The sequence below is a fragment of the Pelophylax lessonae genome, assembly GCF_965119305.1.
Source record: "Pelophylax lessonae genome assembly, chromosome: 3".
NCBI lineage: Eukaryota > Metazoa > Chordata > Amphibia > Anura > Ranidae > Pelophylax > Pelophylax lessonae.
The window spans coordinates 308,855,821-308,872,429 of NC_138770.1; the positions used below are offsets into that span (position 1 = coordinate 308,855,821).

The 16,609-nt window shown below is 41.7% G+C and overlaps 1 protein-coding gene across 1 annotated transcript in view; it reads left to right on the forward strand.

Annotated features, from left to right (window-relative positions):
• Positions 1 to 16,609, forward strand: part of LOC309549061 (solute carrier family 12 member 9-like) — a 338,830-nt gene that overhangs the window by 282,921 nt on the left and 39,300 nt on the right. The window contains exon 10 of the mRNA XM_082249029.1: positions 7,356 to 7,548. Coding sequence (XP_082105155.1) covers positions 7,356 to 7,548 — 193 coding nt within the window. The remainder of the gene's footprint in view (positions 1 to 7,355; positions 7,549 to 16,609) is intronic.

A 16,609-nucleotide genomic window follows, 5' to 3' on the forward strand; every position in this document is an offset into this window, starting at 1 on the left:
TTAGCGTGGTCAGTTTACTATCAGCAGGAGGGGCACAGGCAGGATCAACCAGCTAGTGAGAAAAGCAGCAGGCATGAAAACAGTAATAATATGAAAAAGCACATAGAAATCCATACCATAAAGAGACAGGGTAAAGCTTTTTTTATTTTTAGGTTTACAAACACTTTAATTTGTGCTGCATTTAGGCAGCCTGTTGAAAATCAATGGGCTGTCAATGCACCCTGACCTAATTAAAAATGCATGTGACTTTTTTTTTGTGATACATGGCAATGCACTATTGCACATTGTGGCATGCTACAATGTAGGTGCATTGCCTTATGGCATTAGGGTGGCATTCAAAAGGAATGGCACAGCAATGCTTATCACATACATTACCAGGCATTGTTGTAATGCAGAAGTGTGAATCCAGCCTCATCGTGTTTTTGGTACTTTTTCATTTCGTCGTAATACAATCTGAGTAACACTTCACCTAATTAACGAGGGAAACCTTGACTTTTTTTGTACCATCATTTCCTGGGTCTTCCTTGGCAATGGCTTGTCTCGACATGTATTCCCAGCAGGAAAAGCTTATGCAGGAGCTTGCCCCACTATAGACTTGATTATGGACAGGTGAGAACTACAGGAGATACAACTCATAAAAGCTCTGGCAATCTATCACCCATAGCTTGAACCTTGCTTGCTGATTGAAAAGTGCAGGTAATCCTGGCTGGGATGAGCTACGATCTCTTAACCTCTACACTGCCAATGCCACCTGTTTTAAACTAAAGACATACATTCCTAACACAAAAGATAATAATTCAATTGGAGATTTTATGATGCATGATCAAAATCATGAAAGAAAAATCATACCTGTTATAGAACATAGGGGCAGATGTACAAACTATGTAGATTACACATTAATGGGATCACAATAGGCTGAAGACTATTAGTAATATTAAAGTCAAAATGAAAAAAAAAAAAAACAAACACAATATACTTACCTTCTCTGCAAAATGTTTTTGCACAGAGTAGTCCCTATCCTGGGAAAAATTGGCATGGGATCCTTCCCCAATGCATACCAGGCCCTTTGGGTCTGGAATGGGTTTTAAAAGGGGAACCCCACTCCAATATTAAAAAAAAATGGCGTGGGGTCCCCCAAAAATCGATATCAGACCCTTATCCGAACATGCAGCCTGGCTGGTCAGGAATGGGAGGGGACAAGCGAGCAACCCCCCCCCCCCCCTCCTGAACCTTATCAGGCCATATGCCCTCAACATGGTGGGGGTGCTTTGGGGCAGGGGGGCTATGCGCCCTCCTATAGCGCCTTGTCCCCATGTTGATGGGAAGAAGGGCCTGACAGGAAGCTCAGTGAACTACCTAGAGCTATCAACAGAACCCTGGTAGTTCATTGAGAATCGCAAAGGCTGTTGGGACTTGTAGTTTTGCCATTCACAGAACACTGTGAATGGATGATGCAGCTGGGCGGCTGCATTTTTTTTAGATTGTAACAGCGAGCAGGGGGAGAAGATCCCCCACTCACTGTGAAAACAGGGCTTGAGTGGGATGCGGGGGCCATTGCGTTTGTGACATGTTACATGTTTCATCCTGAATATGGGTGTAACATGTTTCAAAAGGTGAACTTGTCCTTTAAGCCAGCTGGATTAATGTATAAAAGCTAACTGTCTATACCCAGCCTTACTGTGATTGACCAGTTTAATTGATATACTACCAATTATCATGGCACAGAACATGCATTCAAATTCTGTTGCAGGTTGACATGTTTCATGGAGGAGATACTGCAAAAAAATGTCTTAAAATGGCCAATGATGAAGCATTTTTCTCAAGGCTGATTCTCCTTTTAGAGTCAGCAAGCGGACTGAGAGTAGATAGAAGGGTCAAATAGTATCTGAATTTCTCAAAAGAGTGGGGGAAAAGAACAGATTTAAAGATGAGTCTTAATTATATAATCATGGGATTATTGCGAGCGCTGTTGGTGCTAAAATATGCAAATGAAGGTTTTATTATCAGACTCGGTGTGAAGTGCAGTATTATTACTTATTGCAAGAAAAATGCATGCTGTGGTCGGCTTCTTATTGAGGCCATTGATGTACTTGAATCTAGTTTTGTATTTATCTCTTTCCAGAAATGTATGCAAAGCTTTTTTCATATATGTGTTTGCATTGTTTGCTGGAATTGTCCGTATTTTCACTGCATTGATGGTATGTCATTATTTATAGAAAATGTTAGCTGTTTGTACAGATTAGGACCTCCCTGTCATTCAGAGACCTATTCATCATTCTGTCTATGTCTTATTTGTTTATTCCCTGTGCTCTGTATGTTAATATTCATTGAAAAGCTAGTATTTCCTCTACAGTAAAACTGTTTTATGAATCGCTTTTCTTTTTTAATATTGGTGGGATTTAGTCTTCTCTTTGCATACCTATTGAGTTCCATGAGCTGCAGAGTGTAGCAGAAAGATGAAGTCAAATTCTGAAATCCATATAAAAGACAATCCAATCAGTCATATTTAGGTATAAAGGAGATGCTAATCAAACACTGAAAATTCACCACTGTTTGGGATGTACACTGGAGCAATGAATTAAAATGTATCTAAAGCTCTTTGGGGATGTAGTACCTTGACCTAGGTTCGGATACATTTAGTTAATGGCTCTGCTGTATTCAGCTGAGCCACAATCTGTTTTCTAGGTCTAGTCAGATCTATCCATAAACCTGTGGATTGATTGCTCTTTTCTGCCTGTGTAAGAAACTTCCAGAAAGAGAATAGGAGGATCAATAGTTGAACAATGAATATTTATTTGATCTCAGCCAATCCCTAGGAGGGAGCACCTAGAAGGTGTGGCTATAAGGAGAGGGTAAATGTTTTGGAGGGTCTGTTCAGAGCTCTCTTCTCCTGGGGTCTGTGCCCCTTGGAGGTAGCCTGTGATACTGAAGAGCTGTTGGGCCTAAGCATGAGCTTGTCTGGGGAAGCCTGGATTGAGGAGGATTTGCTGGAGGACGCTATCTTGAGAAGCTGGGCTGGAAAAGGACCCCTTTCACAGAAGGGTGTCCATGAAAAGCTGGTCGGGAGCTGTCTCTGGGCATTGTGAGTAGAATCATTTGCCTAGGGCTCCAGGTGTGTCTGTGCTTTGAGAGTTAGATGCCAGAGTTGCTACAGGGGCTGTGACTGCTCTTGCATAGTCTATGACTAGCTGGCTGTCCCCTGCACATCCAGCAATAATAAATACTTGGGGTTGCTACTGAGGAACTTTGCCCAAGAGTCTGTCCTCTGATGCCTGTGTGTGCTTTGGAGTGACCAGCACCCTCATCCCTCTGTTCACCTGTGTTCAAGTGCTGCAATTAATCTTTAAAAAGACACCCTATACTGAGCTTGAATATTGTCAGTGTGCTCTGGAACTGGTATCTAATGCCTCGTACACACGCATCTATTATTGGCCAACGTCCGATCGGCTGATTTTCGGCTTGTTAGTATGATGCTTCCGACAACCGACTCCGACTTTTCGGCCTAAAAAAATCTGGTGTGCAGGCTATAAAATTTTTGTTGGCCGTCAACACAACGGCCGATTTTCTGTCAGTCAGTACAGATTTCGGCAGACAAAAATCTGATGAGGTGTCTCCAGCCGGGAAACACACGGCTTCTGTCATCTTCCTGCACGGATCAGGTGATTCTGGTCAGGGACTCAGATCATGGATACAGCAAGTCTTGAAGAAAGATCTGGCCTTTAAGCACATAAAAGTCATTTTTCCAACAGCTCCGGCCCGAACGCTGAGGGGCTAGTATATCTACTTGGGGCGGTCCGCCCAGTGATCCAGTGGCAGCAGTACGGCGAGGCATCCCTGATACCAGTCAGCCCATTAGTGGATGGAATGTCTATTATGCTCATTATCCTTTGAGCTCTGGTAAGCTTGATGTGAGCTCTATGCATGCGGCACCGTATGTGGATTTTGGCACGCTAAGGTGGTGTTAGATCTCCGTTTCTACACTGGACACCCCTCTACTACTTTCCTATTTTGGACTTTATGTTTGATGGACTTTATGTTTACCTTATGCCTGCATGACATCTAGCCTATGAATATTGTTGGTCCTGCTGATGTTATATATGCTGGTTTACTGTGATTTGGGTTTACACCTACATTATATGCTGGTTTGCTCTAGCTTATTTATTATATCAGTCTAGCGCAGCTCTCCCTTTACATATCCTATATAGTGACTCCCACTACAGCTGCTGCTTGTCTCCTAGGCTTAGCGCGGTTATTTATTTTTACAAAAATCTGATGAGCAAGACTGGGCATGCTCAGAGAAGAAAAAACACACGGAAAGTAAAGCAGCACATGACATCACTTCTAAAGTAGATTTTTGTTGGCCGTAAAAATTTGTGTGCAGTCTAGGCACATTCCAACCAACAAAACACCACCCTGGACAAAAGTCGGACGATCTGTCGGCCGATAATCGTTGCTTGTGTACGAGGCATAAGATGCCAGAGTGGCTACAGGGGCTGTGACTGCTCTTGCATAGTCTATGACTAGCTGGCTGTCCCCTGCACATCCAGCAATATTAAATACTTGGGGTTGCTACTGAGGAACTTTGCCCAACAGTCTGTCCTTTGATGCCTGTGTGTGCTTTGGAGTGACCAGCACCCTCACCCCTCTGTTCACCTGTGTTCAAGTGCTGGAATAAATCTTCAAAAAGACACCCCTATACTGAGATTGAATTTTGTCAGTGTGCTCTGGAACTGGTATCTAAGCCTGACAGCCTCTGAGCATGTAAGGATGACCTGGGTTATTTCCAGAGGCCTCTCTGAGGGTGAGCACTACAGGGAGATTTTCCAATACTTCCTATCCCAAGGATCAAGTGTTCACATTGTAACATTTCCTACTTTTCCAGATTCAGTAATATCTCAAAATGTTAGATTTTCTCTCATTTTAAGTCCTAGTAACAATGGTCACTGGAGCAAATAGAGTGAATGCCCCCAAAAGAGGGGAATTATTAGGTTCCTAATGGACTCTAGTATTTATTTGACCCACTTAATATTTCACATCAAATGATGATGTGGTCCAAGATTAAGTAATTATGAATTCCAAAAAGAAGCTCTAAACCTGCCTTTCATGTCATTGACCTAGGAAATACGAAAACTTCTGGATCAGCATAACAGACGGAGTAGTTATTTTAAAGAGCGGTCAGCAACACCAACCTGCATAATTCCTATTACAGGTCTCCACTTTCATACAACATAGTTAGAATGGAGTTCACTGCCAAAGTAGATCAGGATAAGCACCTCTAAGGCCCATGTTGCATTGCAATCTTGTTGCTAGAGAGAAATCTCCATCAGCAGGCTCACTAACTACCTATTCTAGAAAATATTCAAGAGCCTTATGGCCTCTTTCCTATCGGCTAGGTGGTAATACAAGCTGTGCTTGGCACAGCAGGGCAGTAAAACAATCACCTGCATGTATGTGTCACTCCTTGACTTGCTGAAAGAGAGTGGACTCCGTCTATGGCGACTTACATTCTGCACCATTTTCAGCATTTAGGGAGTGATGTCTCGCTCATCCAACCAGCAAGGGAGCAGCACATCTAAGTGAGTGTTTTCTCGCACATTTTAGCAATCCTGTCACTGGTATGTTCATGCCAGCAATAGGGTCACTAGTATAACACGGTCCTAGGAGTCACCAAAAAAAATAATAGTATACCACCTGCTCTGATTTAACAAATTGTACGTAAGAACGAGTTTGAAGTTTTGGATGATCTCCAGATCATTATAAGGTGGACCTAGTAAACAATGGTAATTAATGTAACCTAATCCAAGACAAATTAACCACTCACAGACTGGTTAGTTGTAATTTTACTGCTGGTCGGCGGCTCCCCTGAACACCATGACATGCCCATGTGTCGTGCCGAACTTCTTGTTTTACAGGTGCAGGTGTGTACCCCCTGCCTCTCATTCTGTTGTTTGGCACAGCACAAATTCGTCATCAGGCTCACAGCTAATGATTTTGGCTGTGAACCTAGTGAATGCTGTGGCCAATCACAGCATAGATTTGTTTGTTTTAGTAAACGCAACACAGATTTGGCTGTTTATTCTCCCTGATTTCACTTACTACTCAGAGCTGAAATCAGGAAGAAAAACCAGCCAGCCTGTAAGTGAGGAAAATCAGCACACAATTAACCCTTTGATATTCCTGCTGATCATCACTGTCACCCAGCCAGTGGCATTAGTACAGTGATAGCGTACAGTATAATCACTGGTCACTGCATTAGGCTGGGTTCACACTAATGCGGTGTACAGCATCGCATGTCATTTGTACAGGAATCGCACCGGATTCCTGTACAAATCGAATGCATTTTCAGTGCAGTGCGAATTGGGTCATACATTGAGCCATACGGTACTCAATTCCCAGTGGATCTGCATTAAACAAGTGCAGGACCCTTTTTTTGTCCACACTCTAGAATCAGATTGCATGGGTGAACAGACCCATGCAATCTGATTCCATCCAATTCCACAGTTCACTCTGGGTTCTGCAATGGGGGTGTCTTTAGATTTATATTGACACCGGCAGAGGCTCGCTAAGCACAGTATGAACAGTATGAACTGTCTGTGATTCTCATGTGATGCAGGAACTGCACAGGAATTGCTGTAAGTGTGAACCCAGCCTTAGTGTCACTAGCGATGTCAGTTAAAGTCAGATAGCAGCCCTCCCAGCCAGTGTCAGTTAGAGCCTGATTGCCCGCCACACTTTCACAGTCACTCTATAGGTTGTTGATCACTGCCATTACTAGTATAGTGTCTGTCCGGGTCTGTATCAAGATCAAAACTATACCAGTGTCCCCCAAAAAACAGCCCTGATCACTGCCAGCACCTGTGACATGTAGCAAAATATATTTTGGCCTAACTTTATACAGAAATTCGATTTTATTGGATATGTTTTATAACAGAAAGTAGAAAATATCATTAATTGTTTTCAAAATTTTTGGTCTTCTTTCATTATATAAAAAGTAAAAACCAAGTGGTGATGAAATACCACCAAAAGAAAGCTCTATGTGTGTGAATGATATGAAATTATATACATTTCATTTGCATACAGTGTTGCATGACCGTGCAAATGGCAGTTAAATTATTACAGCGCTGAATAGCAAAAAATGGTCTTGTCATGAAGGGGATAAAACCTTTCGGAGGTCAAGTGGTTAACAAAATCTTACATCCAGCATTATCTAAAATAAACACATAGCATGGTACAATGTTTTACACATATTTGTGTAGAAAATGATTTGTTACATCATTATCAGAGTGTGATATAATATACCATGGTCTGTAGCCTAACAAATAAAACTCTTAGTTTTTTCCTCTACTCATATCCAGGCCAACATTTCGTTACTTCACTTGGTACACCTGTATCCTTGGGATTTTGGGATGTGTCACCATGATGTTCCTCATCCAACCAATCTACGCTTCTGCCAGCATAGTTTTCATGTTAATCCTACTCCTGTGCCTGCACTACTTGTCCCCAAGCCATAGCTGGGGCTATATCTCTCAGGCCCTCATCTTCCACCAGGTGAGTGGAATATACTGTCTATAACTGTAAATATGTGTTTGTATATATGAGCATATTAATAAATATTAGGTTATATTACCAAAAGGCTTTCCAAACACCATTTTATATTGCCAAAAGCATTATGGAATAACAACAGACTGTGGTTGGATTTACATTGCAGTATAGAATTTACAGAAGAATGTATAGTGTGACAGTATGAAATACATATACATATAGATATAATGGAGGGAAGAGGGGCAAACAGTGATGCTAAATGGTGAAGGAGTCGAGGGGCATGGTACTGCTGAATGGTGAAGGAAAATGGAGGTGAGGTACATGGTTCAGCTGAATAGCCAACTATGGAGGCAGGGAAAGACGTGTTACTGCTAAATGGTTAAAAAATATAAAGAGCTGCTTAACAGTGAACATATTCTTATATTCGTGTGTATACCTTATATAGACTATGGGAATATAGCTACCATTCAAGTAAACAGGCTGCATGCTATTTTAGAATGCTAATGCTAACAATGTTTAGGTAGCCAGAATTAGGGTCTTTGTAGGAGGAATAGAATTGGGGGTATATAAAGGAGAATGGGTCATTAGACTATTATTTGGTGTCATTAATAAAAGTGTAGTGTTTGCTTATCTGCTGCATCTTGGAAATTAGTTTAGCCACGCTGAGCATTGAAGCACTAACTGACTGGATGTTGAGAGCAGTGAAAAGGGAAAAGAGTTACGTAAGAGGAGGGAGCTGTGATATATAGAAGGATGAGGCCATCTGCACTAGCCCCGAGTCAGCAACTACAGTATATATGTATAAAAGGGCAATTAAAATATACTACCACTGGACAAGATAGCACTTCTAGTAATTGTGATCTACCTAGAACTGGATCTGGTTTTTGGCCCCCAGAATCTTCTAATTACAGGTTTACTAGGATGTGAACTTGGAAGTTCCCTTCTACTTATGATCCTTCCAGGCAGTAATATGGGAACCTCTTACCTCTCACAGTTCCCGTTTTTGTCACTTTAGGAATCGAGATCCCAAATGTTGTCAATGGCGACTTTCAGGGAAAAGTAATAAATAAACTTATTTGCCACACATTGCTGCAAACTGTGGTCAACAACACAAAACATTGCTTATAAGCACAACTAGTAAAAGTTTTGTGTTTCACAGCACGAAACAAAAAGTGTTTGTGATATTTTTAACATTATCATTTGTGACTGTTAAGAGAAAGACCTAAGTGACTCGGGACTAGGTATACAAAGCAATTACATAGTTACATAGTAGGTGAGGTTGAATAAAGACAATAGTCCATCCAGTTCAACCTGTGTAGGTGTGTGTGACTGTAATCATCTAACATAGCCCTTTATCTCCTGATCCTTGAGATGTAAGTCTAAGAGTCTTTTGAAAGTCACCATACTACCCGCAGAAACCACCTCTTGTGGTAGACAATTCCACAATCTTGTAGCCCTAACAGTAAAGAACCCCCCACGTTGCCTGAGGTTAAAACGCTTCTCCTCTAATCGCATTGTTTAATATCAAGGGCTTTAGTTTCTTGTCCTACCTGCCAAAAGTAGAAACCAGAGCATGTAGCACTTTTCTTTGCCTCCTAAAATTAAGGCAATCTGTACCAAAGCGGCACGTCACCAGGACTAAATGTGGTGTTGTTTACTTAGCCCGGTGAAGATTTCAAATTGCAGAAATGTAAAACTGGCAGAGAAATTTCAGGGACCTTCAGCAGCTTATTTAGAGACAGAGGGGCCCTCACTGGCAGAGAAATTTCAGGGACCTTCAGCAGCTTATTTAGAGACAGAGGGGCCCTCACTGGCAGAGAAGTTTCAGGGACCTTCAGCAGCTTATTTAGAGACAGAGGGGCCCTCAGTACAGAGTCTTTTTACTGAATAGTTAATTGCTATTTTAAAAGGGAATTGTGGGAATAGGATAACTTTTATACTAACATGCAAATATTTAGGGTATGTAGTCACTACACAGTTTTGTGTACAGATGGCTCTTTCATGGACCCAACCCAGTTAGTTTTAGTAGGAGCCATATGACTTCTTTACATGGGTGCAGTCCTGAATGCAGGTCACCATGAACACTGAACTGTTTTGATGATCTCGGAATATGTGGTCATAACAATGTATCTATATTAGGTAATTCCCATTGAAACCAAAAGGGTGTGGTTCACAAAATAGCCTGTATGATCACATTGTTGCATGGAAGTCCCTGGAAAAATGCAATGTGATTACTCCTAAATTGTAGCCTCACTTTTGTTGGAAAAAAAAAAAAAAACAGCCCCCTATGGGTGATCAATGTACTTGAAAATAATTTTTATCAATGTTTGTAGCAGATTCCCACCTTTTCTGTTTGTTTCACCAAGCCGTTTCCAGACTGATTCCTGAATGGTAGGGTCTATCTCCATCCCAACCAACCTGTGCACTTTCAGTGTTTAGGAATACTCCAACACCTGCATTCTTAAGCCGGACATACAGTACATAGACTGAAATTTGAGCGGTTCAGCTGGGACTGGCCAAATTTCGATCCATGTTTGAGCAGGGAGGTTGTACAGAAGTTAATCTACTAGTCAACTTCTGTACAATTGCCCTGTCAGATTTTCCCCACTCGGTCAGCGCTGTAGGCTATACCCTGCAGCGCTGATCAATATATTCTGACTGCGGGAAAGCTTCCCCATTGTCAGAATAGAATAGCTCAGAAGGGGGGATTCCCCCATCCACATTGGGGAATCCGGTCACTTCGTTCATTCATTCCGCTCGTTGAATAAAAAAAAACGAATCCATCTATGGGCTGCTTTAGAGAGTATTTTACCAAAAATGAAATTTCTATTGCAGGGCGTATATAAAGGGTGACTTGTACCTTAGTAAACAGGAAATTACATTTCCAAGTTGCCATTTTGCATTACATTTCAAGAAAATTACAGCAACTTCAGAATGAAATTCAAATTGAAATTTGCAATCAAATTAAATTACAAAATGGCTTGTGTAGCAATTTTATTTTTTATGAAAATTGAGTTTTCTTTTAAGTGAAATCCTCCATGGGGTTGTTAGTAGCTGAAATAAATTGATGGATTAATGTGGGCTAATACGCTGGGAAAAATTCTATAGTGAGAAATTTGTTCTTAAAATCATACAGTCCAGACAGCAGGCTGTCGGCAAAATCATTGAAGAATTCCTCAATTATTATAATGAAACTTTATGCATTTAAAAAGCATACTTTATTGCCAACTATAGCAAACATATAAATAATGCATCACATAATATGAGCTATAATACAATGTATTTACTTGCACACTCAAGTATGGGTCCAGCAATAGAATTTTGCAGTGAAATGTTGCGGTTTTGTGCAATGACTTCAGAATCCCATCAGGAATGATGTCTACTTCTTCCAGTGTGGCTGATGGTTGGTTCTTATTGTGCAGACACAAAGGACACCACCTGTTCCATCTCCGCAGTGAAATCACCCGCATTAGACGCCAATGTAATACTATTACTGGGTTCACTTATCTTTCCAAAGCTGCCTCTCTGTTTAATACAAAGCTTTTGACACATACCAGGGAGAATCCTGCTTTTTTTACATCGCTTGTTAGCTGTCCATTTGTTCTGTTATTCATTGTTCTATGTTTCCTTGTTAAGTGTTCTCAGTCAGTAAGTAATGCCCATCTAAGCCTTGACACAGAGAAGATGGACTAGAGAGCCTTCTTCCAACAGTATCATTATTTTTAAATCATTGAAATTTAAATAGGTTCTTTTTTTTTTTTTATTTCCAAAGAAGGAATATTAGAAACGAAAGCACTTATGTTGGATCTGGGGAGAAAATGCTTGAGCATATTACAGCTGGCTCGCCCCTTACACATTACACATTTAATTTGTAGATAAAGCCTCCGGTATATTACTATATTTCTTATACAATAGATTCAGACCAAACTTGTCTCTACTAGATGGCTGTAGCACAAGGGCCGTCATACAAATTATCTGACTACACAATCTTTGTACAATCAACCTAGATTTACCAAAACTATGTAATATGAGGACCTACCTATTCTATTCAATCAATTTGTATCCAATCAAGCAAGCCCTTGTACTTCATAGTTGTTGGTAGATCTAAAGGTGTGTACACAATCAGATTGTAACGTGTTGTAAGCGTTAGTCATCCCATTCATGCCATGTTCTCATCAGAGCTATCAGATGTAAAGAAATACATCAGAATTGTAGAACAGAATACATTTTCATTGTTTAACCACTTGCCGACTGCCGCACGACTATTTATGTCGGCAGTCAGCCCCTCACAGCCAAAGCGACGTAGGGCTACGTCGCTAGTCTGTAAGGGTTTTGGGAGCGAGCTTGCGCCGCCGGATGCGCGCTCCCACTCGGTCACGGACCCCCCAGCGCGTGTGCCCGGCGGACCCGATGTCCGCCGGGCACTCGCGATCGTCCGTGACAGCGGGAGAAAGGCAGGCGGCTAATGTAAACAAAGCCGCCTGTCAGTCTCCCCTGTGTAAGAATGGTGATCAAACGGTTCTACTATGTAGGACCGTTGATCACTGTTCTTACACATCAAGCCACAGCCAATCACAGTTAGAAACACGCCCCTAGGACACACTTAACCCCTCCCTCTCCAATACAGTTAACTCCTTCCCTGCCAGTGTCATTTTTACAGTAACAGTGCATGTGTATAGCACTGATTACTGTAGTAATGTCACTGGTAACCCCAAAAGTGTCAAAAATGTCAATCAAGGGTCCGATCTGTCCACCCCAATGTCGCAGTCCCGCAAAAAAAAAAAAATTGAAGATCGCCACCATTACACGTTAAAAAAAAAACAACAAAAATGACAAAAATCTTTCCCTTTGTTAGTAAACGCAATAACTTTTGCGCAAACCAATCAAAATACGCTTTTTGCAATTTTTTTTTACCAAACATATGGTAAAAAAAAAAATTGCCCTAAAATGTTAAAATATTTTGATTTTTACATTTTTTGGGGGGAATTTCATATAAAAAAATGTGAAAAATATTGTTATTTTTGCAAAATTTAAGCTCTTTTTTTGTTCATAGCGCATGATCAAAATATCGCACAGGTGATCAAATACCACCAAAAGAAAGCTCTGTTTGTGGGGAAAAAAAGGACGACGTTTAGGTACAGCGTCGCACGACCGCGCAATTGTCCGTTAAAATCACGCAGTGCCGAATCGCAAAATAGGCCCTGGTCAGGAAGGGGGTAAAATCTTCCGGGGCTTAAGTGGTTAAGCATGACCAAATTTGTTCAATTTAAACCTAGATGCTATGGTTGACATTGGTAATAAACTTAAGCCTGGGTTCACACTTGTGCGTTGCCAAACACAGCATGTGATTTGCACTGGAATTGCACCTCATTCCTGTGCACATCACATTCAATGTCTGTGCAGTGCGATTTGAGCCATACATTTTGTATGGCAGGAAATGCACAGCTGCGTTTCCCTCATCGCATCAGTATGAACCAGGGCTAAAAGCCAAAAAAATGTACATTGCAGCTCCCCGACTCTTAAATGTGGTGACTGCATGAGCTTTGTTCTTTTTTCCTTTTTTCACCTAATGATCTGGGCAGTAAGGCTGTTAATTTTCAACTTCCTTTAACAGACCAAGCAATCCAGTAAATATAGTAACATTTAAGTGGGATTTAACAGTGACAGGGGTGCTTGCAATGATGTTACTTATGTAAAACCATTATCCCAAAAGGAAAAAAAAACTGTTGATGTAACTGTTTAAAAAGTGTTAGCTGGAGTTCAGCTTCAATTTGTTAGTAAAGTCCATCTTTTTTCTGCTAGTGTTTCTAACTAAACCCTCTTTCCAGATTGCTGCGGTCTAAAGGTACCTCCATTGCTCCTCTATCCAGAGTGGAGACACCCTAAGACAGGAAGTGTGTAACTGACCAGATTACCATCTGAAAATAAGGGAAAAATGCCTATCAATAGAAAATGAATGCAGCCGCTACATATAAGGATTGGTACTCTGCAATATAATCCTTTTTTATATTTTGGGTTCAACACCTCTTTAAATGTGGCTTCAGTGATAATCTAAAGCTGACCATACACTATATATCTGATTCTACAATCTCTTTCAGATCTACGATAACTATGTAGTGCAAGAGCCACTTTAATACAAATTAAACTGTTTTATTAGGGTTGTCCTCATATTACAGCATTATCTTGAACAATAACATAAATGGTATGTGTCCATAATGGGAAAGCATGCATGGCTCCACTTATGTATTGCTGTCATTCATCCTAGCTCTGGATGTAGTGTCAGCTCAGCTATATCATGTTCATAGATTGCAAAACTATACAGATCACAGTAGAAGCTTGGTTGACCACTAACTTCATTAATGCTAATTAAAATTGTTAACTGAATTAGTGTTCGACACCATTTGATTATTCAGGAAGGTATCAAAAAATTGAACATTAATTAAAAAAACACCACAAAATATTAGGTGCAGTTCTTTGTTTCAGTATCTTAAAGCAGGATTCCAAGCACTTAAAAAAAATCATCCTTCAGTCCAGTTTATGTATTCATTAATAAAATTGTCAGCATTTTAAAATATAACTAGTATAATTGTTAGAAACATGTCTTTGTATTATCTTTCCACAGTCCACTGCACAGCAGGTTTCACACCAGCTAACGTGATCATGTTCAATCATTGTCCAGCGCACAGTTGACATCAAGAAGCTGTGTTAGATGCAGTGCCCTTTGCTTACTGTGCAATGGCATAGGAGTGAGCAAGTCTCAAGTGTGTTTCAAAAGGAATTTCAGTGTTCAATCTGTGCCTGGAGAGATTTTCTGGCATCACGGGTCTAAAAAAAAATTAAGCATTAAAATAATAAATCAAAAAGAGTATGGGAGCACTGCTTGCTTACTGTAATCATCAGTTTTGATTAGAAAAACTGTATATTCATTATAATAATTTCAATGCGTGGGGCAGAGTTTATGTAGATTGTCAGTGAGTTATTACAGCACATGCAGTCTACAGGGTGTGAAAGGAGCAGTCAATATAAACTCTGGCAAAGGCCCCTTTCACACGGGCTTTCTGATCAGGTCTGCCTGTCAAGTTTTTCAGGCGGACCTGATTGGATGCTCCATTCACCCCTACGGAGACATCTCCGCTGACACCCGCTGCCATCCTGTCTGTGAAATGCAGACGGATGGCAACCCTATTTTCCATCCATCTGGCAGATTGGATCAAATGAGATAGGATGAAAACGGACAGGCAGTCCATTTTCATCCGATCTCCCATAGAGGAGAGCGGGGATCTGACAGCTCCATCTCAGCACAGACCTGTCATTCGCCTGCTCAGTGGGGATCTGCGGATCAATCCCCACTGAGCAAATAGAGTTTGCTGGGCGGAACACCCGTGTGAAAGGACCCTTACCATAATCTGTCATACAGCGATCACATGCAAGTGATTTGCCCTGGACACAGGCAGACTGTAGTGCAGTCGCTGCATGAGAAATGACATGCAAGTGGTCACAATTAGCTGTACAGTAGGAGCTAGTAGCCTCTTCTTGCTTTTAGTGGCGCTGCCTCTCTCAGCTAATGGCGGGAACCACCTGCTGGAGTTCTTGCATCTAATTGCAGGACGGCTGATGTAAATGCACCCTAAGTCCCGGTTCACACATATGTGAAGCGGGAACCCTGCGAATCCACTGCGGGTTCCCACATTACACTCAACTCGTAAGCAGTTCACTCTTCCATATGCGAATTGCTGGGGGTGTCAATACCAGGGGTGGATCCAGAGCCTAGTCTCGGGAGGGGCAATGCCTGAAAATAAGTTGTTGCTTACAGAACTGTATTGCAAAACGAACTTTCCCCATACTTCTCTTTTAAGTGTGTACCCAGCTAAAAGTGGAAAGGGCTTAAAGGGGGGGGCGATAAAACAGAATCTGTGCCTTCTCTCTGAATACACATACCACAGTCCTTCTACCACAAAATACTCCTAATCACCATGCCACAGGTAACCGTTTTATAGATACATATAAACCTCAGAATGAACGATCATTTTTAAAAATTAAATGTTTCCATCACATATGCTTTACTTCACAGAAACTGATCACTGAGCCTACCTTAAAGAAGATCTTCATTAAAACCTGCAATTGTTGGGATAATAAACACTTTGGTCAGGGCTATGTAATGTACAACATACTGTGTAGAGTTCAGTGGTCAGGAGGTAACATACAAAACATCATAATGTATAGAGTACAGGGGCCATGAGTAATGCTCGCCATACATGGTTCAGGATTTTTCATTCAGCTAGCTGAACAAAATAAACTGAATACATTTCCAGATCCACACATTCAAGGTGAATGGGGAAATCCTCCCTGTTGTGTCTGTATATTCTGACAGCAGGATTCCCCCACTGTCAGAATACACTGATCAGCATTGCAGTCACTGGCTGCATGTGCTGATCGAATACTGCAGGACTGTCTATCAGACAAAACAACAGATAGAGTGCTGCAGTCAGGACAAGCCCCCTTGTTTACATGAATGTCCCCCCTTTACATCATAAATCCCCATCCTCCCTCTTTATCAGAGTCTTACCCCTTATGTCCCCAGAGACACCCCCCTTACATCTGGGTCCCCAGAGCCACCCCCTTCACATTAAAGGTGCCCTGAGCCACTCCCCCCTTACATTAGGGTCCCCTAAGCCACCCTCCCATGCATCAGGGTCCCCAGAGCCCTTCTCCTTACATCATGGTCCCCAGAGTTGCTCCTTGTTACATCATGGTCCTTAGTGAGCCCCCCTCCTTACATCAGGGACCCCAGAGCCCCCCACCTTATTTCAGGGACCCCAGAGCCCTCCTTGTTACATCAGGGTCTCCAGAGAGCCCCCATCCTTACATGAGGCACTACAGAGCCCCCCACCTTACATCAGGGTCCCAAGAGCCCTCCTTGTTACATCAGGGTCCCCAGAGAGCCCCCTCCTTAAATCAGAGATCAGGGACTACAGAGCCCCCACCTTACATCAGGGACCCAAGAGCCCTCCTTGTTACATCAGGGTCCCCAGAGAGCCCCCCTCCTTACATCAGTGACTACAGAGCC